The sequence below is a fragment of the Rhinolophus ferrumequinum genome, chromosome 10 (assembly GCF_004115265.2).
Source record: "Rhinolophus ferrumequinum isolate MPI-CBG mRhiFer1 chromosome 10, mRhiFer1_v1.p, whole genome shotgun sequence".
Taxonomy (NCBI): domain Eukaryota; kingdom Metazoa; phylum Chordata; class Mammalia; order Chiroptera; family Rhinolophidae; genus Rhinolophus; species Rhinolophus ferrumequinum.
In genome coordinates, this window is record NC_046293.1 from 61322662 (window position 1) to 61345120 (window position 22459).

A 22459-nucleotide genomic window follows, 5' to 3' on the forward strand; every position below is an offset into this window, starting at 1 on the left:
TGTCACACCGAGAGTAAAATGAGTCTGGACTTAATCTAGAAGTTTGAGTCATTATAAATCTCAGATCAAGTGAGGCAGCAGATTTTCAAGTTTAACTAGATTCTGGAATTGCTCTGCAGTTTTTAAGACCAGCAAAAGCAGAATTCACTCCCTAGGGACAAAGTCAGACAAGGTCCCAATGACCATCTTCCTCTCCGAGGTCAGTGGCAAGTGCCATCCTACATATTCCTGCTATTTCCACTGCATGGCTGAGTCCTCTTTCAGAATGCACCCCAACAGTCACCTCTCATGACCCTCCCTGAGGTAAACCGTCACTCAGAACCCTATGCCCAGGTTCTGACATTAGGTACGTGGCTACAGAAAGGGGAACCCATTTGCAGCTCTCCATTTTCTAGCGTTGATATCTTACTCATACCATATGGTTTTAAATTTAAAGTATCCCAGGAACAGACTTTATTATCAAAACCAGATTGAAAAAATACACAGACAAGTCAAAATACTTGGTGTTCATGAAGCCTTATGGATTTACATGATATCAAGAGAAGTCTCCAACAGCAGAATGGCACATCTATTTCCTCTGGACAAGCAATTTAGAATTACTCAGGCAAAAGGCCATGAAATAATTGCATTGATAACAGGAAATGTAGAGAATGTAGAGGGGGGAATCACTAAACTCTACCGACAGGGCTTTCTTGGAGAGTCCCATGGCATGTTTTTTCTTTCTCCCTTAGGTGGAGGAAAAAACATCTATTTTGTTAAACTTTTATTTGAAGAAAAAACAAAATCAGAAGTTAATGTAATGTTTCCATGCAGATGAAGTGCAGCAAATAGACTAAGAATGATCTTTTAGTAATAAAAAATTATAGTAAAAATACAACTGGAAATATTTTAGTTCTGAGTACGTAGCTTGTGCCAAATAACCTACTAAATACATGCAGCACTGCTTGGCTGTAGTTGGCTAAATGTCTCGGGTGCTTACAAAGTAGCTGCACTTATTAGTGGTCACCCCATTAGTGCCAATGCTGAACTCTCCCTTCTATGTAATCCTCTCTCAGTGCCTGAAAAAGACTAAGTAGTTGTAAAACCATCAACTCGAATACTTTCTGATGCTGCTTTCCAAAACTGGGTCAGAGACCACTGGGGTATGTCCTGGCTGGCTCCCTGAAGAATGGGAAAGGAGTGACTAAAGTGAAATTGGTAGAAAGATATTAGAAACTAAGGAAGGGAAGGAGGGAGAGGAAAGAGGAAGTGAGAGAGGGAGGGGAAACGTGGAGGAAAACAGTCAATTGTAATTAAGAGAGAAAATGAACCATGAGGAAGAAATAAGGGAAAGTCATAATATTCACATAAAAGTGACATGTGGCAAGGGGAAAAATGCCTGCTTTATTTTAAGTTTAGGGTTAAATTTAAGAGGCAGAAATCCTCATAAATACATCTACTTAAAAACAAAACAAAACTCCCTGGTGTTTCTGGAAGATGCTAAAGGAACTAACTCGTTGTTTTAAAAACTGGCATAAGAATCAAGCATTTATCCAGCAACTCCTATATGAACTGTCTTCAAGGTAACCAAATAGAGGTTGTTTCTCCATTTCACCATTTTGATCTAGGTAATGCCAGATATTAGTTGCCTCCTAATAAAATACACACTATTACTACTATAAAACTAAACTAAACTAAATCTGACCAGACCTCTTGATCTAACTCCGAATATGAAGGGGGGTAAAAAAGGATAGAAACACATGTTAAATGATGGTTCGAAGATTCCATCAGCAAAATCCTGACTGTAAAAAACTATGGGAGAAATAAACTAAACACTTCAATCAAAAGACAGACATTGCTAGATTGGAGAACACAGAATTTGTTATTGCTCTTTTAGTCAGTCTTCTCTCTTTAGTTCTTACTATAGACTTTAAAAATAAAGATACAAATAGATGAAAAATGAGAGGATAGAAAAAGACATACTATACAAACAGAAAGTGTAAGAAAGCTGGAATGATCACAAAACTATCAGGCAAAAATGGACTTCAAAGCAAGTAGTAGTAATGGAGATAAAGCAGGAAATTTCATAATGATAATTTATGAATGCTTAATAGATAAGAAAGAAAAATTGTAAGTATATATCGGCCTAATAAAAGAACTTCAAAATACAAAAAACCTCCAAAAATAAAGGGAGAAATCCACAATTATAGTTGGAGATTTTAACACACCTTTCTGTAATAGGTAGAGCAACCAGATGAAAAATAAAAATCAGTTTGAATACAGAAGAACTGAAATGATGCTATGAACCCATCATAAAAATTTGAGAACAATGAACCACAAAGATTCTCAATTTAAAAGAGTGGGTGGGTTCGTTAGGCATTTACCTCCCTCATCTTCTAAACTAGTTCTTCAAGGCCTGTTCAAACTTAGTAACTAAGCACAGGTTTGCCACAAGCCTCAAGTGAAAGACGAGAACAGGGGAGGCATTGAGTTTAAGGAAAGAGTGGTCCATCTTTTATTCATACAGCTTTCAAACCCAAGGAAGTTTTCAAAGCTTTTTTACACACATGATCTCATTCCATTCTTACATATTCTTTGAAAAAGAGCCCACATTTCCTTATCCCCATTTTACAGGAAAGGATGTCAGGTTCATAGGCTGACTTGCCAAAGAAACAAAACTGCAATTTTGCTGCTAGATCAAAGGGTGGACATAGTTTAAAGATCATCTGAGTGACTCTACTGGGAATGCAGTGAAGTACCAACCTTTTTTTTTTTTGAACTTTTATTTAAGTGTTTTTCCAGGACCCATCAGCTCCAAGTCAAGTAGTTGTTTCAATCTAGTTGTGGAGGGCGCAGCTCAGTGGCCCATGTGGGGATCGAACCGGCAACCCTGGTATTACAAGCATCGCACTCTAACCAACTGAGCTTATCAGCCGCCCCCATTTTCTTTCTTGAAAGTACACTTTCTCCAATACGTCCAAATGTACAAAGTGATTATGTAAAGGCTATTGGCTCCTCAGTCAAGAACTAGGCTTCATTTTCACACAGTCCCTCAAAAGACATAGATACCAGGCTGGACCCAAGAGAGAACAGAGAGGTAAATGTTCACCCTGGGTCTAAACAGCATCCTGACATGAAACACTCCTTGATGGACTCGTTGGCAACCTCAGTAAGTGTTGACTACATTCCCGGTTACCCATAAAAATTGATCAAGTTGTGGTTTAGAAACAAATTTCAAAATAAGCAGTCTGTGGAAAATATGCAGATTGACTCTTCCAATTAGCAAAACATAGACTTGACAGATCATTTCATTACTGAATTTAGAGGACAAATCTCAGAGTAAAATGATCTTGTGTCTTGGCTTGAACCAAAATGTGTTCAAAAATAAATATACAATTCAAATATGTTCTAGGTGAGGAATGGTTATTTAAGTATTGTGTATGTGTTTTATTTACACTCTTCTCCAAGTTACACTGAAGCATAGCATTAAGGCTAATGGTGGTTTATTTAGGAAAAAAATACATGCATACGAAGGAATATTTTTCAGCTTCTTTGTAAAACACAAAAGGGAGGAAAAATGATTTGACGTTTTAGTTCCAATTGCTTTCAATTTTTTATGTAAGGTCAAAGTTGTACAATCTGTTCAGCTTTTTATAGAACCTGAGTGAATAAAATGGAGAGGGAAATCACTACTTTCTATTTAAAGCAAACTGGCTTTTTACAAATCATATGACTTTTAATTAAAAAAAAAAAAAAGAAAGAAAAGAAAGAAAACAATGTTCTCCTCAGAAATTAGGCCAGTGGGTTCTTCTGCCAAGTAGCCCAGACTGAGGTGGGCAGGCTCCTACTGGGCTCGCAGGGGCTTCTCTGGTCTCTGCCGATGCCACAGGCTTGTCTGCTGTGGTTGCCCCGTAAAACAGTGGCTCTGTGCAAACATGAGGATCAGAACTGACCAGACCATTCCATTGCATATAAGCGCTGTAGGAGCTATCAAAAGGAAAAACTCAATTACTCTTTGTGGCTTATTTTTATTCTGAATCAGTAAGCTAGAAGGGCAGGTCTGCACAGCCCATTATGCCTTCTTCCTACTGAAGGAAAGTGGGAAGGCGGCATGTGTTAAGATGTATCACTACTTCTAAAAATATTTGGAGGACATAGGCATGAATCCCAAGTTCAGATGCGCTGAAGTACTCAGTTGATTACTCAACGATGAAGATGTCTTTTGAATACACAATTGATTTTCAGCAAGTACAGGATTCCATTTTGATTTTATAAAAAGTAGGCTAAGTCGCATGAATGTCTAAACGTGGCTGCAAAACCAAGACTGCATGCTTTCTCAGCCTAAAAAGCCATTGAGTAGGGCCAAACATGAACACACATTTCAGCAGAAAGTTTTGATAAACAGAAAGCCAAGCAGATAATATGCTGAAGAGTAAAGAAATCCCACATAATGGCCTATGCTGAGTTTAAAACAGTGAAAACTCCAAACTTTATAGGGGTAAAAACTAATGCAGTGAGGTGTGTAGATCACCCCAAAAGAATCCATGGCTATTAAAGTTGCCATAGGGTCTTCTGAACTGTTAAACCTGATGTTATTCTACCATTCTGATTCACCTTCATTTTCAATAACTGATAGAAATTTCTCACCAAGACTCTAACTTTGGCATCAAACATAATTCATTTGTAGATGAGAATCATAAAATAATTTCATGTTAATAGGCTTGTTTATGAGATAGAAAACGTAACAGTCCTTAATTCTAAAAAGGCCATTTACTATCTTATCCCAATTGCTCATCCAGGTAGGAGATAGGGGAAAGGGTGTGTAGAATTGCATTAGAACACAATGTTTAGAATAATATAAAACATCTGGAAAGAAACATCAGGAAAGAAACATCAAAGGCCAATAAATATTCAGTCTACAAGAAACACAGGAGAATAAAACACTAAGAGTACTTGGCTGTGCCATGGAGATACCCAGTACCCGTGATCACGTCCTAGATTACTCTTTGGATACTTAATTCAATTGGCCTTAATTGCATATAAAGTGGACACAATTAGGGAAGATTTGTCTTTAATTTAGCACTGAAAGAAGCACGGATAGATGGAAGCTCGAATCACAGCCAACTGCAGGTCATCAGAGAAATGAAGAAAGAACACAACTTCCTATCCTGGAAACCTTTCACACAGATAACCTGCTACCCTTTGGATCCAGGTTTCAGACTTGCAAAAACTTTGGGGTTCTTAAGGGCAAGTGAGAGCTCATTGAGGAAGGAAATAAAGTGGGAGTCTCTTTCGGATTTCTTTGACTCAAAAATGACAACAATGGTAAAATGAGGTTCCGGGCGGGTCAGGAAGTAGGTGCTCTGAACTTTGTCGTCATAGAAGTGAACGACTTTCTCCAAGCTGTTCAAGTCGGAAGCGCGGTCCGTCATGATCATGATGACATTGGGCCAGTGCATGACAGGCCTGTCGCTGGGCAGAGACACCACAGCTGGATACTGGTCCACTCCCTTGGGGGCCTCTCTGTAGGAATGGGGGTGGTGGTAGCCGTGACCCTGAAAGCTCTCGGACCCTCGGTTGTCAAAGATTAAGGACACATTGGCAGCATCATATTTCCTGATGAAGCTAGAAATCTTTCCAAAAAGGTCTGGGTTGGCTTTTGCCGTCAACGTTTTCATTTCTGAAGCAGTCGTTTGTCGGCTCAGTGCTTCATGAAAGTAAAAGCTAAATTTGGCAAGAAGCATGTTTTTGAGTTTCATCAGCCAAAGGTAAAGGTGTGGGGGCTGGACGGCCTTCTGAGACTGCCCCCCAAACAGGTGTTTCTTGGTCTCCCGCTGCTTTTCAAAGATCTGGCCCCATGTCTGCAGCTTGCTGTGAGCGTTGTGCAAGTTAACCAGAGACGGGAGGAACTTCCACTCTGAGACCTGAGCCTGGGCCTTCAGGAGATGGCTCAGGACATCGACTTCCAGCTGGAAACCGCTTTCCAAAGGACTGAGGATGGGGTGGTGAAACCTGAAGAGCGAAGGGAAATGAATCGACATAAGTGGAAAGAGTACTCCATGTTTACATTTTCTACCCTCAAAAAAAGAAAAAATGTGGTCAGACAACTAATACTATGTTTGGGGCAGGGGAAGGAAAAATGGAAGGATTCCATGTTGATTTATTTAAAAAGTCATTCTGACATAACTTCACCCTTTCAGGATTATGTCAACATCATCTTCTGCTGTGGAAATAGTCTGATGTTTAAAAAAAAAAGGCTACCTTCTTTTCAAATACAGAGAAATTAAATTAACTATAATTCTTATTTATTCTGGGAATTGTATGACTAACATTATCATCAAAACAAGACATCTTCTTTTCAGGGTGTGGTCCTAAAGAAGCGGAGGTAAAGAAAAGGTCATTGAAACATCTCCTGAGTGTATACATAACACACTAAACTCGTTTTAAGGTTCACAGTCACTCCCTAACGTTTTATTAAACCTGGTTTTCAGATAAAGAGTACAGACTATACACCTATACCTGAAACTAGTATATAGTCCATAAATGTTTATTAAAGGAATAGAATATCTACCAGAAAACCCTTATTCAATCCTAGTTCCCAAATTCCCTTTATATTTAATCCCGGTTAAAAAGAAATGGTAGCTAAATAAAAAACATTTAATACTTCAATCATTTTCCATTATCTTAGGATAGAATCCAAAATCCGTAAAAAGGCTCACAAGGCCTTGCATAATCCGGCCCCTTCTTAGCTTGAGCCACTTTCCCACTCTTCTCACTTTCTCCAGACATTAAATAAATAATTGGAAATGCAATCGTATCACAAAGAAGGTTAAGATAGTAGTGTGATTTCATTTCTACTTGTTCTAGACAAAATGTTTAAAAAAATTTTTGAACATAATCTTTAGTTAGACATATACTTTTTATTGTGACTAAGTACACACACACACACACACACATAAATAAAACATTTTTAACTTATTTACCCTTACTATGTAAAATGTACTAGATATTTAATACGTATTTTTAAAATTGGATTATTGTGCATTAAATTAATTTTAGGACTCAGGAATTGTTACCTGCCATTTGTAAAACATTCTACTTTACTTGGAATAGTGATATTGAGGGGGAAGGGGACAGGATGTGGGAGTATCCATCCTTCCAGGCAGAAGGAAGAAAGGGCAAGTGCAAAAGGCCTGAGGCCAGTGAAAGCGTGACTCTTCCATCAATACTTCTTTCTGATGCTTCAGGTCTCCTCTTCAGTCACTTCCTAAGAAATGTCTTCTCTGTCCACCCCCAGACTAGGTCAGGTCCCCTAGTTATACCCTCTAGTTTCTTAATACCTTTCTTCCTTTAGTAGCTTAATTATATAATTTATCAGGCAAACTGGGAAATATGGTCACCTTCGCTTTGAGCTCCTGAGGGGAAGTAAAACCTGCCTACTTCCTTCACTCGTTTATCTTGACAACACATGGCACATGGTAGAAATTCAGTAAATGTGGTAACTATGTTAAGATTTGAATCTTAGTTTCTGCCTCATTGATCCTGCCCGTTGTTTATGATCTAAATGAAGTTCAATCATAATGGAACAGAGTGACTAAGGAGACTCCTGTCTGTATGGACCACTTAGAGCTTTCTTGCTCAGTCTTTTCTTATGAGAAAAACGCCTAGGCAGTTTCAGTGTCTGCCTGGCCTGGGACTCTCTACTTCTCAAGGAGCCTACATTGAGCCCTTATTCTCTTCCTAAGATCCAAAGCATCTGCAAAGGCTGTAGGAATCACCTTAGCAAGTGACCCCATTTTAAAGGTGTGGGCAAGATCTGGCATTTACTGAGCACATCTTATACCCAGGCAGCACAGGCGATGATTTTACACGGCCTGAGCCCGTGTAATTTAATTGCTTTACTGTCAGTGAGACAGAGCTGCTCACACAGCTCTGTTTTGGCCCCAGTTGAAGGGGAAAAATACTGATTATCAATTAAACAAGTAGAAAAAAAATTATCCCAAGTCTACCCATAGTTTTTTTAAAATGTATTTAAACACTAATAGAGTTATGATTAAGAGAGCCCACACTAGTCGGACATTAAAAGATAGAAACTGATTATCATGTGATAAATAGGATACAGTTATTCATATAACAATAATACACTGATTTTTTTCCTATTGCTTGCCCTTTGCCCTCAACATCCTTCAAAACAGGGAAGTCAAACATGGGTGGAGGGTCTCGTCTAGCAATATACTTAAAGAATCACAAAGATAAAACAGATTTCAAATCCTCTAGTTCAGGTGCTTAACTAACTACTTTGCCCTCTTCAAAGATTACATGCTTTGGAATGAACATTAAGAACATGGAACACACATACACACACACTAGCATGTCTCAGAATCACTAAATTGTAAGAAATGTTCCTATTCCCTTAGCCAAAAGGCTAAGGCCCCTTGACAATTAAGGAGCATTAAGTATCACAGATTCTTGGCTATCAGGAAAATTTACCATGGAAGTATAAACACAGTAGGACTGTTACACAGAAAATGGTATGAGATTGGAGAGAATTCTCCAAACACAATCCTCTAAGTTATTTTTCCACTTCCAGCTGGAAATGATCCTGCATATCCAACACTCTCCTTGAAGGAACATGAGTTCCCTATACAAACCTCCAGAAAAAATTCTGAACAAGCTCTTCCGTAAGTGTACTAAAAGTATTTAAATGCTCCACATTTATTAGGATGAATGTGAATGTCGAAGCTATTTTTCATTCTTAAGAAAAGCTAAAAATGCATGTCAATGTTATTCTGCCACGACTTTGAGATTAGCATTACATGGTACCATTTCCCCATTTCCACTCTGTTGTATCCCTCATACCTATTCACAACTCATACTATCGGGGATCTGCTCAATTGTTGTCATCCAAAAATATACACCTCAGCCATGGCAGCAAGCTTGAACAAGTCTGAATGCAGAATAAATTGACAACTATTTGCCGAGAACATCTGTTCTTTAAAAAGCCAGAGAGAGAGAACGTGAGAGCGCATGTGCGAACACACTCCCTCCTTTACAAATCTGTATCGAGTTTCTCCAAAAGAAGTCTGCAGGTCCCATGCATGTGAGAAGTCAGAGCCCAATTAAAAAGAAATCTGCAGCATAGCAGCGTGAATGTACTAAATGCTACAGAGCTGTACACTTAAAAATGGTTACACTGGTAAATTTTGTTATGTATATTTTACCACAGTAACAAAAATCTGTAATCTCTTATTTAAAAAAATTAATTAGTTTTTAAATACAAATATGTTGTGAAGATATAAGATGAATTAGCCAGAAGTGTGCCCTGCAGGACCTCCCATGTTAGAAGAAGGTGTTTATAAAGGATGTAAGTAGAAAGTAATGCATCTCTTATGAGGGGTACAAATAAAATAACAGTTTAGGAGGAGCAGTTACCTTTGGTTGAAAGATCGTGCAGACCATAGAGGAGATAGGATTTGAAATGAGCCATAAAGCTTAAAGAGCAGGTAGGATCAATTAAAAAAAAAAAAAAAAAAAAAGAGCAGGTAGGATTTACCCATGCGATGACGAGGGCCTAAATTTCTGGCCCCAATTCGGAACCACCCCTGATTCTACACCCTTTGCCATGTGACTCTGTAGCTTCTCCCACCCCAGGAAGGGAATATTTTCCCATCTCTGGACTGGACTGGGCCATGTGACTTGCACTGGCCAAAGGGATGGTAACAAATCCGATGCAAGGAAAGGCTTAAAATGAGCTTGGCTGGGCTTGTTCTTCTGCACCTCGGCCGTGGCCACTGGGTAGCTGCTTCCCCTCTAACCGTGGGCTCAGAATGAACATAAGTGGAGCAGACTAAGCCCAAAAGCTCACAGCAATAAGCCAAGCCCAGTGAGACCACCGTGTTAAGCAGAGCTACCCAACTAAGCTTAGCCCCAAAGACCTGCAAGCCCGTAAGTGTGAATTTTGGGGTGGTCTGTTACACAGAATGATTGCGGCAATAGCTAACTGATACATGATAGAACCACGTGACTGGGTTCAGAACATGCTACTCCAAAATATGGTATGTGCCACTGAGTCAGCTGACTCCTGGAGACCCAAGAACGAATGACGTCCACAATGCCCTCTACTCAATAGCCCCGCTCAGCTCCTGTAGACTCAGGCTTGTGACTTCTTTCCTGGAGTCAATCCATCTCATAGTTGGTCTTCCTCTTTTCCTGCTGCCTTCTCTTTCTCCCTGCATTATTGCCTTTTCCAAAGAACCCTGCCTTCTCGTGATGTATCTGAAGTAGGACAGCTTCAGTTTTGTCATTTTTGCCTCCAGCGATGTTTCAGGCTTACTTTGCTCTAGGACCCACTTGCTGGTCTTGCTCAGGGTAGAGCGCTCCTCCAACACCATATTTCAAATGAATCCGTTTTTTTTTTCCTTTCAGCCTTCTTCCCTGTCCATCTTTCACATCTGTGCATAGTCATTGGGAACAGGAAGGGGTAGGTGATCTCAGCCTTGGTCTCTAATTCCAATTACACGTCTTTGCTCTGGATCTTTCTTAATTCTTCCACGGCTGCCCTTTCTCATCTCTGCTCTCTCTCGATTTCTTGGCTGCAATCTCCATTTGAATTCATGACAAATAGGCAAAATCTTTTAACAATTTCGACACTGCATATTTTAAGCTGAAGGAATCTAGACATGACATGTGCAGGAAGGACTTTCTGACCCTCCCCGGAAATCAGGTCAGAAAACCCTCAAGTGAAGGGGTGCTCCCCATACCCTGAGGGAAGGAGCATCCTCATCGCCAAAGACTAAGGGGGGCGCGCAGAGAGGAACCTGAACCAACAGGCCTTGCTGTTTCTCTCAGTTTATTACACTTAGCTCAGACCCTTTTTCATCCTAGTAGGTTTCTCCACAACTCTCCATTCTTCATCAGATCTAGCATAAAAACACAGGCTACGGCTTCTTTGGGTCTTCATTTCTTTATGAAGACTTCCCTGTCACGTACAACTTATACGAAATACATTTCTTTGCTTTTCTTTTAACATGTCTTTTGTTAAAGGGACCCCAGCTGAGAACTTAGAAGGGTAGAGGAGAAAGATAGTTTTCCTCCTCTACAAATAGGACATTCTAAGCAAAATAAGTAATACGAACCAAGGTAGGAAATGGGGAACACATTTAAATTATGGACTGTTTTCAGGCTTCTGCTTAAAAATCCTCAAAGATTTCTCTGAGGCTTCTTCCTTTTCACTAAGAGTTTGGCTGCAATTTCAGGCATTTGATGGGCCGTAGATGAATTTCAAGAGGTAGGCTGGCGCAAGATCATAGAAAGCCTCAAGTCTGTACTGTTAAGATCTTGGCACATGTCAAGTGCCTAGAGTAGAATGAACCTCACAGAAACTGCCCTATTGTTGGTTTTGCTTATGAAATTTTCAGTGGGCAATAATTAACCCCATTGAACTATACACACAACTAACTGTTTCATTTACAGTCTATCATCAAATCTTTTTTTTGAAGACAAAAAGGTCATAAAGCCTAAACAACAAATCATAGTTCTGCCTTTGGTGAGAATTCTGTCATCTGAAGCATTCAGATAAAAAAACCTATGCTTCCTCAAATGCAAACAGAAATTTTATGTAAAAAAAAAAAAAAAAGGAGTTATTTAAATTCTAGCTATAAAATTATGATTAAAGAATAAAAATCACTAAATGGTATATTATTCCCATACCAGAGGGATTTTAAAAAGCTGTCTAGAATACATAAATAATTGCTGACTTCTTTAAAAGCATCATTTCTTAAAATTATATTGTTGACTTAGGAGAGTAAATACTAATTTGCATTAAATCTATGTTCCAGTTTTGTTTTAACTACCAAACAGAGAAGATTAGCCAGAATTTTCTTTTATGCTCACTGTACAAAACAGGTAAATAAAATAAAAATGAAATTAAATAGTAATAATCATTCCCAGGAGAGACACACACGTGTATACATATAATCACTCACACACACACACACACATCTGTAAGGTTCAACAACCTATCCTAGTGTTGGCATTATTCTCTTATCTAATTTTTGTCATGCAGATTATGTACCAGTTTCACAGGGAATTTTTAAAACATACCAATTTCTGGACCCCCAATCCAGAATCATTACATTTTACCTTCTTGGGGAAAAAGAGGAGGGGCCCAGCTCTGGCTATTTTCTTAAGCTTCCAAGCTGGTTCAGCAAACCGCTTTCACATTAGCGTTTCCCATGAGATCTCTTCCCCTTGAGAATCAAACTGTACTTTAGTTTTGGGTTTTCAAAAAATTATTTATTAAAAAAATATGTATATATATTATTCAGGTTTGAGGAATCATATTTATAAACAGAAAATTTGTACATGTGTAAAATTTGTTTAAAAAAGAAAACGTGTGTATTCATATGCACAGACGATCTCTCGGCCATGACAGGAAGAACTCGCTCACATTCATTGCTTCTTAGGAAGGGAATTAAGTAGCTAAAGGGCGGGGGCAGCAGATGGACTTTTTGCTATGCATTCTTTCGCACTTTATAAATTTTGAGCCATGTTAATGTATTACCTGTGAAATGTAAACATTAAGAATATATCATAAGAACAAAAATACATGACAATAAAAAATAACAACTACGGAGGGCCTTTTGGGGACAACTGAGGAAATCTGAATATGGACAATATATATATTAGATGATGATAGAAAACTGGTGTTCAATTTCCTGTGTGAAAACTATGTTACAGTTTTTTGTGGTTCTTAGAAGATACAACCGGAGTATTTAGGAGTAAGGTTTCATGACTTCCAAACAACTCAGGGAAATGAAATTATATACAGAGAGAGATAAAGCAAGCGTGGCCAAATTTCAATAATAGTGAATCTAGGTAAAGGATATGTGTATTCACTGCACAGTTCTTTTTAGTAACAGTTTTACTGGTATTTAATTCGCATACATAACATACACCTTTTTAAAGTATAAAATTAAATGATTTTAATGTATTCAGAGTTGTGTAACCATCAGCACTACCTAATTTTAGAACAGTTTCACGACCCCCCAAAAGCAACCTTATATGCATTAGTCACTCTCCATCCCCGCCCCCGCAACCCCTAGCAGCCATTTTCTGTGTCTATGAATTTGTAATCTACTTTCTATATCTATGACTTTGCCTATTCTGGACATTTCATATAAATGGAATGATACAATATGTGGTCTTTCGTTACTGGCATCTTTCATGTAGCATAATTTTGCAAGATTCATCCATATTGTAGCATTCATCAGTACTTCATTCCTTTTAATTGCTGAATGATGTCCCATAGTATGAGTATACTACATCAATTTATTCATTCATCCATCAGTGGATGGACCTTTGGGTTGTTTCTACCTTTTCGCTCTTATCAGTAATGCTGCTATGAACATTCATGGGAAAATTTTTACGTGTGGGTGTATGTTTTCATTTTGTATTTTCGTTGGGATATACCCGGGAGTGGAATTACTAGTCATATTGTAACTCTATGTTCATTATACTATTCTTGCAACTTTTCTGTAGGATTAAAAATTTCAAAATAAAAAATTAAGGAAACACTTAACAAAAGAAGAATAAGAACATAATACATTCACCAAACTATCTTGTGCTCAGAGTGAATATGCACATTACATGACTTTACACAGTACACAACTCTTCTTCCTAGCAGGGGAATGTAGTAAGTGCTTACGATGTTTTCTATCTTACTAAGACAGAAGACTATTGCTCCACAGTCTTACTATGTCTTATTGTTTATTCAATAAATAAGAATCGAACTTATTGTTGACTTGCAAAATGATCAACAGAGATAATTTATCTGGAATGGATAAAAAGTATCTCACTGTTTAATACAAGCAACGGTGCATATAGAATGTGGGCTCTGGAGTTATGGAGAGATGGGTTCAAAGATAAGTTGCATGACCCTGAGCATACTTAACTTCTGGGAGACTCCATAAAGGGAGCGCTCACGACACCTGTAACTCAAATCAGATACCACGTAAGAGGGTCTTGCACAGTGCCTGGCACACAGCCGTTGCTCAGTATGCGCTAGTTTCCTTCAAAACAGCTAAATTAACTACTAACCCCTTTCCCTGCAAGCTGAAAAATCCATTGATGCTTTATTTATTTATTTATTTATTTTTTATGTAGGAGAAATATACTACTACTCAACCTCTACTGTAAGGTTGGCAGCCCTGAGAACTTCTTTTTAATGTAGCATGTTATGGATGTATTCCTGCTCCCAAAGGAATGAGGAGCAGTCGTATTTCCACATGCAACACTGATGTTTTATTAAAGAAACATGACTATGTTAGTTTTGAAACCAAAAAACAAGATAAGTGTACTTCTTCATACAGATGGCCTCCAAACTGTTTTCTGGTTCTGCCTTTTTTACCTGAGCTCGAGATCCCCATTTCCAACTGCCTGCTGAATCTCTACTTGAAAATCTGCTAGCAATTCAAGCTAAACTTGCTCCAAGTTTTGCTCACTACCTTCTTTCTAGTATATGTGCTCCCGAAGTGAGCACTCACTCGCTTCTTTCTAAGCCAGCCCCTCTTGACTTCTCCATCCTGTAAATAGTATCATTAGAGTTGTGCAAAACCTCCGAATCATCTTTGATAGAAACCTCTCATTATTCCCACCATCCTATTACCAAGACTTGTACACTTTTCTTGTCCCCATGTCTTTTCCCACTGTCTTGCAACCACGAGGCCCCACTGCATCAGTCAGACTACCTAACAGTCTGCTCAATTTACCTTTCCTCCTCTCACCACTGCCTTCACCATCCCATCCCACACACCAGTGCCACAGGTGTCAGTCTCAGAAAAAGATGAGAACAGACACTGCCCTCTTCAAAAGCCTTTCATGGTTCCCTACTGGTTACCAAATATTCATTGATTCGTTTAACAAACACCTATTGAGAACCTACTAAGTGCTAGGCTCTGTTCAAGGTGCTGGAGACATAGAAGCTGTAAATAGAAGCTCACACTCTAATTGTGAGAAAAGAAAAACACCCTAAGCAAACAACGGTAATTTCAGATGGCAATAAGGAATGTGAAGGAAATAAATTAGGGAATAGGATAGGGACTAAGGGAGTGATAGTTTGGGTAGGACAATGAGAGAGGGCTTCTCTGACATTTGATCCAAGACTTGAAAGATGAGTAAACAACTAGGACAAGAGCGTTTCAGGAGGAGAGACCAGCAGCCACCACAACGCAGAGGCCTTTCCGTGGTCTGCAATCACCTCCTCGTCTCAAAGCATCTGCTCCCTTCTTTCCTACCTTTGCTTTCAAAACCTTACCTGCCCTTAAAAGTCACCTCAGATTCTATGTCCTCCATGAAATCTCTCTTACTACTCTTCTCACTTGGCCCTTTGCCCAGTCCATTAATCAGATGAAAATTATCCTTCACTTGGGAATATAATCAAACATATCTAGTACCTTTTTCTCTTTTAAGCAAACACATATAAACTCATATAAACTCAAAGGAGAGGTATCCTTCAAAGTAACCATATTTTATTCAGTCCATCACAAAATTATTGAGCACCTACTATGTGTAAGGCAGTAAGCCAGGCTCCAGGGACCCCCAAAATAAAACTGGGTCACACCCATCAATGATGTTCGCAACACTTCATAAATTCTTTTGGTGTTGCTTTTTGGGTCCCAGCAGTGAGCAATACATTATAACTAGTCTCATTTCTTTATAAGTAGCAACTTCCCTCAAATAAAAGTTTTCCAGTGGATCTACATCTTTTTTAAAAAAATAAACTGGCTACAAATAACTTTTTGACTATCACAAAAAGCCTTAAGTATGCCCTCCTCAGAAGCACAGATGCCTGCCTCCACCGTGAGGAAGTTTAAGACAAAACCAAGACGAGGCCACAGGCACTGAAAGCAATTATACAGGCGTTTCCAACACATGTTCGTTACGGCTCCATGTGAGGAATAAGAGGGTAACTCACCAGGGTGATTACTTTGAAAGGGTCGTTTATTTGAATAGTGGCTTTTTAACAAGTCACATTATTTCATATACAATTCTCTTGTGTGAACTCTTTCATAAGAGTTCTTCAAAATAACTCTTTCAAAATCAGTTACAATACCATTTTTTAAGGATTTTATGATTGGTCTTTCGCTACTGCTTAGAGAAGTACCCATCAGCACGGTGTTAATGAAGACCAAAGAAGGTGCCGAATGTATACCTGTTGGTTAAGTAATGTGTACCAAAAGTAACAAGCTCTTCTCCTTCGTTACTTCATTGGCGGCTTTCCTAAGAGCATGGGGAAACGCAGAGGGTCGGTGTGGGATCCACAGGCTGCCACACTCCACCCCTCCCTGCCGCCTCCCCTCCACTGACCTGGAGCTGTATCTCCTGAGGATGGTGTCCAGAAGGCCAACGAGCTCTTCGGCATTGATGAACTTCTGTGTGCTGAGGGTGTACATCTTCTCGTAGAAGTCTGCGATCTCCATGCGAGCCTGAACGAAGAAGCAGAGCTGCTCTGACAGGTGGGACAGGAGTTCTTCCACGTGGGGGGCGGTGCCCCCCAGGGCCCCACGGCCAGTCACCACCTTCTTCAGCTCATTATGCAGGGAAGTATAGATGGTGCGGATGGAGTCCTTCCTGCTGAAGAAAGACTGGCCCCCTGGTGGGCGAACGACATAAGCACATGGCAGGTAAGGAAGAGAAACCAGAAGTGCAAAACACCTCCCAGCATCCAAAAGCAAAGTCTCTGAACCTAGCGAGCTCACTGGGTTTTCATCTACCAGATGCTCTGACTCCTATGACTGGGATTGAAGCATTTTGTGGTTGATAATTCCACTGGGGAATAAGTTAAACACATGGCTGATGCCACTCATTTCTTTAGCAATGGACCTGTGTTTGATTTCCTTAATCATGCATCCGTTCTCCCCCACCCCTCAGATTTATTTCAGAGAATAAATAAGCTAGATCTAAAAAGCCCTCCTTCCACAAAAATGTATTTAAAACAAATGATAACACCCAATTATGAAACATTGTTGTTATTCCTGGTAAATCAAAACATTGTATTTCTGCTTTAGAGTTGCACTTGCCTTTGAATGTTATCTTTTAATCTTATCTTTTAAAGCATAAAATGGAAAACACACACATATATCGACCTTACACAAGAAGACAGACTCCTGAGAACACAGGGGAAAAAGAAAATCTTAGTACTCTCGACAAGGTGGACACTATAGGTTATAACATAGTAAGCAGTATATTGTGAATTATTAAGAGCAACAAGCGATTATAAATAACTGCTGCTGTAACTCAGGGGTTCCAAAGGAAATCAGCAAAAAATAAGACCAAATGCATCCTTTCAAATCAAATGGCATAGGTATCATTTCCTTATTTCTGGATTAATACATGATCAACTATATTTCTAATAATTATAGAGCCAGCTTCATAGAGGTTTTCATAAGCACCCGGCAAAGGGTCAGAGGCAAGACATTAGGCGAATGAACAGAAACTGAGAAGATTTAAAACCCTAATTCTTAGGAATATACAAAAATCTCAGAGATGGGTGACAGTTTAAATTTTCTATTGATATATACAGAATGCTTTAATGAATTAAAGAATTTATGACTATTCTAAACATATCAGTTAGGAGTGAAAATTATTTATCGAGGTATTTGTAAAATATCCTCTTACAGAATGAAACATTCCATAACATCGTTTTTAGTTCATTGCCCAATTTATGTTTCAAGAAAGGAATCTTATACCCCTTACAACTAAGGACCACTTTGTCTCAGTTTACCCACCACTTTCTAGGTGTTAACCACTGAAAGTTTCGCTTCTTCAGAAACTCTGCTTTAGTCCCATGTCCTGGGAACCCCCTCAGCCCTGGGCAAACCGAGAAGGTTGGTCACCCTAGTTACTACTGATTCCACAAACTACTAAGACTTAGAAAACAGTTTTCTCCAACATACTTGTCATGCAGGGGACCCTGCTCGCTGTGCCATTTGTCATGCAGAGTGTCACGCGGGGTCTCAGCTCCCGCTCCACACATAAGAACTCAGTATATGGTGAGGCCAAACAGGAACACCCACGGAGCCATAGGTAAGGAAGTCATACCATTATATTCTCGCTGGTGGCATCCGCCTCTCTGCAATCCGCTTTTGCTAGCTCAGCCACCACCTTCTTGCTAGCCCCCATTTTCACTGCTAGTGTAGCCACAGCAATTATATTAGTGGCCAATGGCTCACTGGTTACAGCTGACGGCCAACTAGCCACAGCTGATGGCCATCCAATCACAGTTGATGGCCATTTACTACCTGAGTGAGCACCTTTCCACGTGAGGCCGAGAGCCTGGAAACTGCACTCCTGGCTCTGTCCCCACAATACTGCTTAAACAGACTGACTGGCATTACATCATTTTCCCTCCTAATTGCAGCAAGATCCACATTACAGGTGGATTGACTGACCCCAGCATCCTGTACAGGACTGCACCCTGGAGGGTCTATCTTCCTCCACGCCCATATTCAGTCTAGTTTTGCAGATTTTACAAAGTGACAGTATGGAATAAATAGACCCCTATGCCCAGGTCTAGGACAAAAATCTCTCAGGTTAGGAAGGTAGTAAGAGTACCATGTAAAACCTAAAAGCTCTGAAAGTCTGACAGACTTGGTTCCAAATCCCAGCTTCCAGATTTACAAGCTGTGTGATGTGCAAATGACTTAGCCACTTTGAACCTTAGTTGTTGTTTTTAACACAACTAAGTAATAATAAGAGAGCTGCTAAGAAGACAAAATGAAGCAACATTTGGTAGGTAATGTATCTGGAGCAAAGCAAAGCACACACTCAATAACACTAATCTCTTTCTCTTCCATTTATAACTGATAGAAGAAAACGCTTGCTCAATACTACATACTTGAGCTTCTGAACTCTATGGTAAATTGGGAGCTTCAAGTATCATAAAAAGAATAGCTGGGGAGGGAAGGGGCAGCAGTGGTGGCCAGTTAGCTCAGTTGGTTAGAGCGTAGCACCAGGGTTGCCGGTTCAATCTCCACATGGGCCACTGTGAACTGCTCCCTCTACAACTAGATTGAAACAACTACTTGACTTGGAGCTGATGGGTCCTGGAAAAACACACTCAAAATAAATAGAAGTTTTTTTAAAAAAAACAATAGCTACCTACTGACAGAGCTAGCTGACCTCAATGGTGTACTTACTTCCACTGTTAAACAGGCGGCCTTGAGGAAAATTCTAACTGGGTGAGAAAGGGATACCTTCCTTTATCAGATTACCCTTATCTGGGGGAGTGGGTACACCACATAAATACAAAGAATACTTTTAAAAGTTTATCAAGAAACATCACTCACTACTATGTGAAACCAACAAAGTGACACTCTAAGGAAGGGAGAGACCACCACTGCATTTCTTTACAGGGGTCTCTTTTCTCAAAGCTCTCAGGAGTACAGTCCTATTTGTTGACTACCCTGGTTAGGTAGATCCAGTGGGGACTGGCCTTCCTTCGCGTTGGGAAATGAAATCAGAGACACCAGAATTTCTCTTTTCAATTTTTTGAATTAACAAAATATGATTATTTTGAATTATTACCAGAAGGTTCTAGTTATGAGTGCTTATTTGTCAAGATTTCAACAGTCTGTCTCACAACATGAAATTTCAAGTACTAAGTATATTAAAGGAGCATGCAAAACATCTAATTGGGTCCTTGAGTCTACAACTTCTTGCTAATGATCATTTTAAAACATCAGGTCTCAAGTCATTTTCTACCATGCTAAATTCCAGCAAACAGAGGTTGAGGAAACTCTCCACTAATGAAACAAAGAGGAGAAAAGTATGACTCTAAAATCCTGCACAGGCACTGAGTCATTGATCCTTCCCCAAACAGTACATTCTCCCCTTAAAGGAAAGAGAAGGCGCCAAGAGAAGGGCTCCACCCGAAGTTTTTCATCAGTGAGCCAAGACGGGAATAGAGGCTCCCTGTCAGATCTGTCCTCTGTCTAAAGGAAATCTATGATCAGGTTTCACTGATAAGGTCTCCAACAAACATGTCCCAAGAGGGAGGTCAAAAAGACTCTCTTTTCTGAACCATGTCCTAAAAGTTTAAAAATATACATAAACTTTTGTATTGCTTTAAAAAAAACCATATAAATGTTGTAATTAGCAAAGCAGGTGAAGAACATGGGAATGTTTTAAATGGCAACACAAAAGATTATCCCCAAGTTTTTAAGAAAACGGAGTAATCATGAAATCATATTGTAAGCATGTTGATATCACAAACGTTCTAGTTCAAAAAATCTCTACAATAGTCACAAAGTTAAAATTAAAAATCTGGAACCCACATTTACTATACATGTGAAGAAGTGAAGAGGCATTAAAGTTAAACATGCTCTTTTCAAAACATTTACTCAGAAGTGACAGGTCACCTCGGAGCCTGAACAGAGCCTGGGCACCTTGCACAGTATAAAACGCTCCATGGGTCAATTTCAAGGCACAGCCCTCAGGCTGAACCAGGAGAGGTCAAGGCAGAACCAATTACTTTACGTAAGGCCCACTTCACAGAACCCCAGTCAGATATAATGATGGTCCTACACATGTTCGTACACACAGGACAGCCAGTTCTGTTTACCTAAAACCAGGCACATACAACTTAAGAGATTTTTTTTTTTTTTACTGAGGTCTATAAATAGGCTTTAGGAAATCCAATTGAATCCTCTCAGATTATATGCAAAACTGTATTACACATATTTTCCTGGGGGTTAAGTCCACAGGTTTACTCAAATTCTCATACATATGCTAAAAAAATTAAGAATCATGGCACTAGGGTCATCCACCACTCTTCATGAGGTGGGGGAATCTAAAAACAACTAAAACTACCAGAAAATTACCCACCTTCAATTTTACAGTCAGAATCCTCCCCATTTTCATATATATGTAAGTTATAATGTATTACAAATGTTTTATAAATCATATGGATACAAACACAATCTGACAGTTCAAAGGCAGGTATTCTGGTTTGGGCTCTGTCACCTACTCACACACTGCACATACACAATGTGCCAATCTGTAGAAAGGGGAATAATAACACTTGCAACAGCAATTGCAAATTTGTGAGAAGTGCCACTGTAAAAAGGGGAGGAAAAATACACAGTGAAACTGTCTGACCAGTTTTTGCCAGTAAGTTAACATACTAAGTAACAACTTATTTGAAAAGCTAAGACAGAAGATCTCAGAAAGCCTTGCCCCTTGAGTGTTTACTGAAAGCAAGATGTACATACATGGTCACCTCCAGGCAACCTGGGGGTGGGGTTGGGGAATCAAAATGGAATCTACACTCAACTTTACATTTCTACTCTACATTGTACATATGTGCCCTTCATTCATACCAGATCCTGTGCCTCTGATAATTAAAGTATCTAAAATAGGCCAAAGTACCAAAACAACTCTAAAAGCTCTGGGATTCATATTTATTATTGGCATTTATAAGTAGTTATACCTTGTATGCATAGTCTCCGGCCTTCAGATATATTATTTCCTTCTGATCTTCCTATACTAATTATTTCTGCTAGTGAAAATCAGTTTAATCTGCTCTTGCATCTTATTTTCAGAGGCATGATTTATCATGGGATGGAAAGTATTTTACCCCTAAATCCCCTCTTGCTAGTGTTAGGCATATTTCTTGCCTTCCCTGTCCAGTATTCATTTATGTCTTCATTCATTCAATATTTATTGAGAGCTTACGAAGAGGGGGTAGAACTCCATCTGTAATTCTCTGGGGTTAACCTTTAGAAGCCAGACAATAGTGTTCATTAACTCTAACTAGGTTGCATTGCCAAGTTTTGCTCCTCTGGCCGCTGTGTCACTGGTTAGAAGAGCGAAGACATAGAGTTTGCTTTACTTCTCATTTAATGGCACTAATCCATGCACTGGGCAAAATGGATATATTCATCTGTTTGGGGAAGAGCCCTGCAAAGAGCATCCACCCCATCCGCCAATCTATCTGCAGCTGAGGCCGGTGGGCGGGGTTTGTGGAAGCCGAGGGAAGGAAGGGAACGGTGGGAGGAGACCTGGGAGTGCCGAGTTCAGCCTGTAGTTAGGAGTGACAGAAACAGGGAACCCAAGCCACTGCCGACCTAGGAATATACCCACTTTCCTTCTTCCTCAAGGGGTACGGGGGGCGGGGCGGAGGTACCTAGTTTTTGCCCCAGGTAGGTGAGGCTGTGATAGACCTTCTCGGCCGCGGCCAGGTGGGCCAAGGCCGCCAGCAGCGACAGCCAGCTGCCCCCCGCGCTCTTGTTGGCCTCTCGTTCCTTCTCCACATTGTCCTTGGCCTTGTCGTAAGAGAAGATACCCAGGTGAGAAAAGAACGTCTCCAGCACCGCCTGTTCCACCGGGACCGGGGCGGCCAGCGGGATAGACTCCCCCATGCGAGCTGCACTCCAGCTCCACCCACGTGGCTCTCCTCTCCCTCGCACTTCCGGGTTCTCAG

General features: G+C 39.8%; 1 protein-coding gene and 1 non-coding gene across 3 annotated transcripts; both read right to left on the reverse strand.

Moving 5' to 3' along the window:
• Positions 1 to 209: 209 nt before the first annotated feature.
• On the reverse strand, positions 210 to 22450 carry KICS2 (KICSTOR subunit 2). 2 transcript variants are annotated; one of them, XM_033118061.1, is made up of 4 exons: positions 22163 to 22450; positions 16345 to 16630; positions 5179 to 5991; positions 210 to 668 (listed from the first exon to the last, which is right to left on the reverse strand). In XM_033118061.1, exons 1-4 carry the CDS (start codon positions 22395 to 22397, stop codon positions 569 to 571), a joined length of 1434 nt encoding a protein of 477 aa, XP_032973952.1. In that variant the 5' UTR covers positions 22398 to 22450; the 3' UTR covers positions 210 to 568. The 2 variants fall into 2 exon arrangements, with proteins under 2 accessions (XP_032973952.1, XP_032973951.1); XM_033118060.1 differs by lacking the exon at positions 210 to 668 and having other exon boundaries at positions 4730 to 5991.
• On the reverse strand, positions 14135 to 14270 carry LOC117029509 (small nucleolar RNA U109). The gene has a single exon (XR_004424246.1). It is a non-coding gene; the product is annotated as a small nucleolar RNA U109 (small nucleolar RNA).
• Positions 22451 to 22459: the final 9 nt, after the last annotated feature.

What these genes read in the sequence shown, in the direction of transcription:
- KICS2 (XM_033118061.1), bottom strand. Translation starts at nt 22,397, where the DNA reads ATGGGGGAGTCTATCCCGCTGGCCGCCCCGGTCCCGGTGGAACAGGCG. An exon ending in CTACCTGGGGCAAAAACTAG is followed by an intron (nt 16,631 to 22,162) that starts GTACCTCCGCCC and finishes TTCGCCCACCAG; the next exon opens with GGGGCCAGTCTTTCTTCAGC. An exon ending in CTCAGGAGATACAGCTCCAG is followed by an intron (nt 5,992 to 16,344) that starts GTCAGTGGAGGG and finishes TTCGCTCTTCAG; the next exon opens with GTTTCACCACCCCATCCTCA.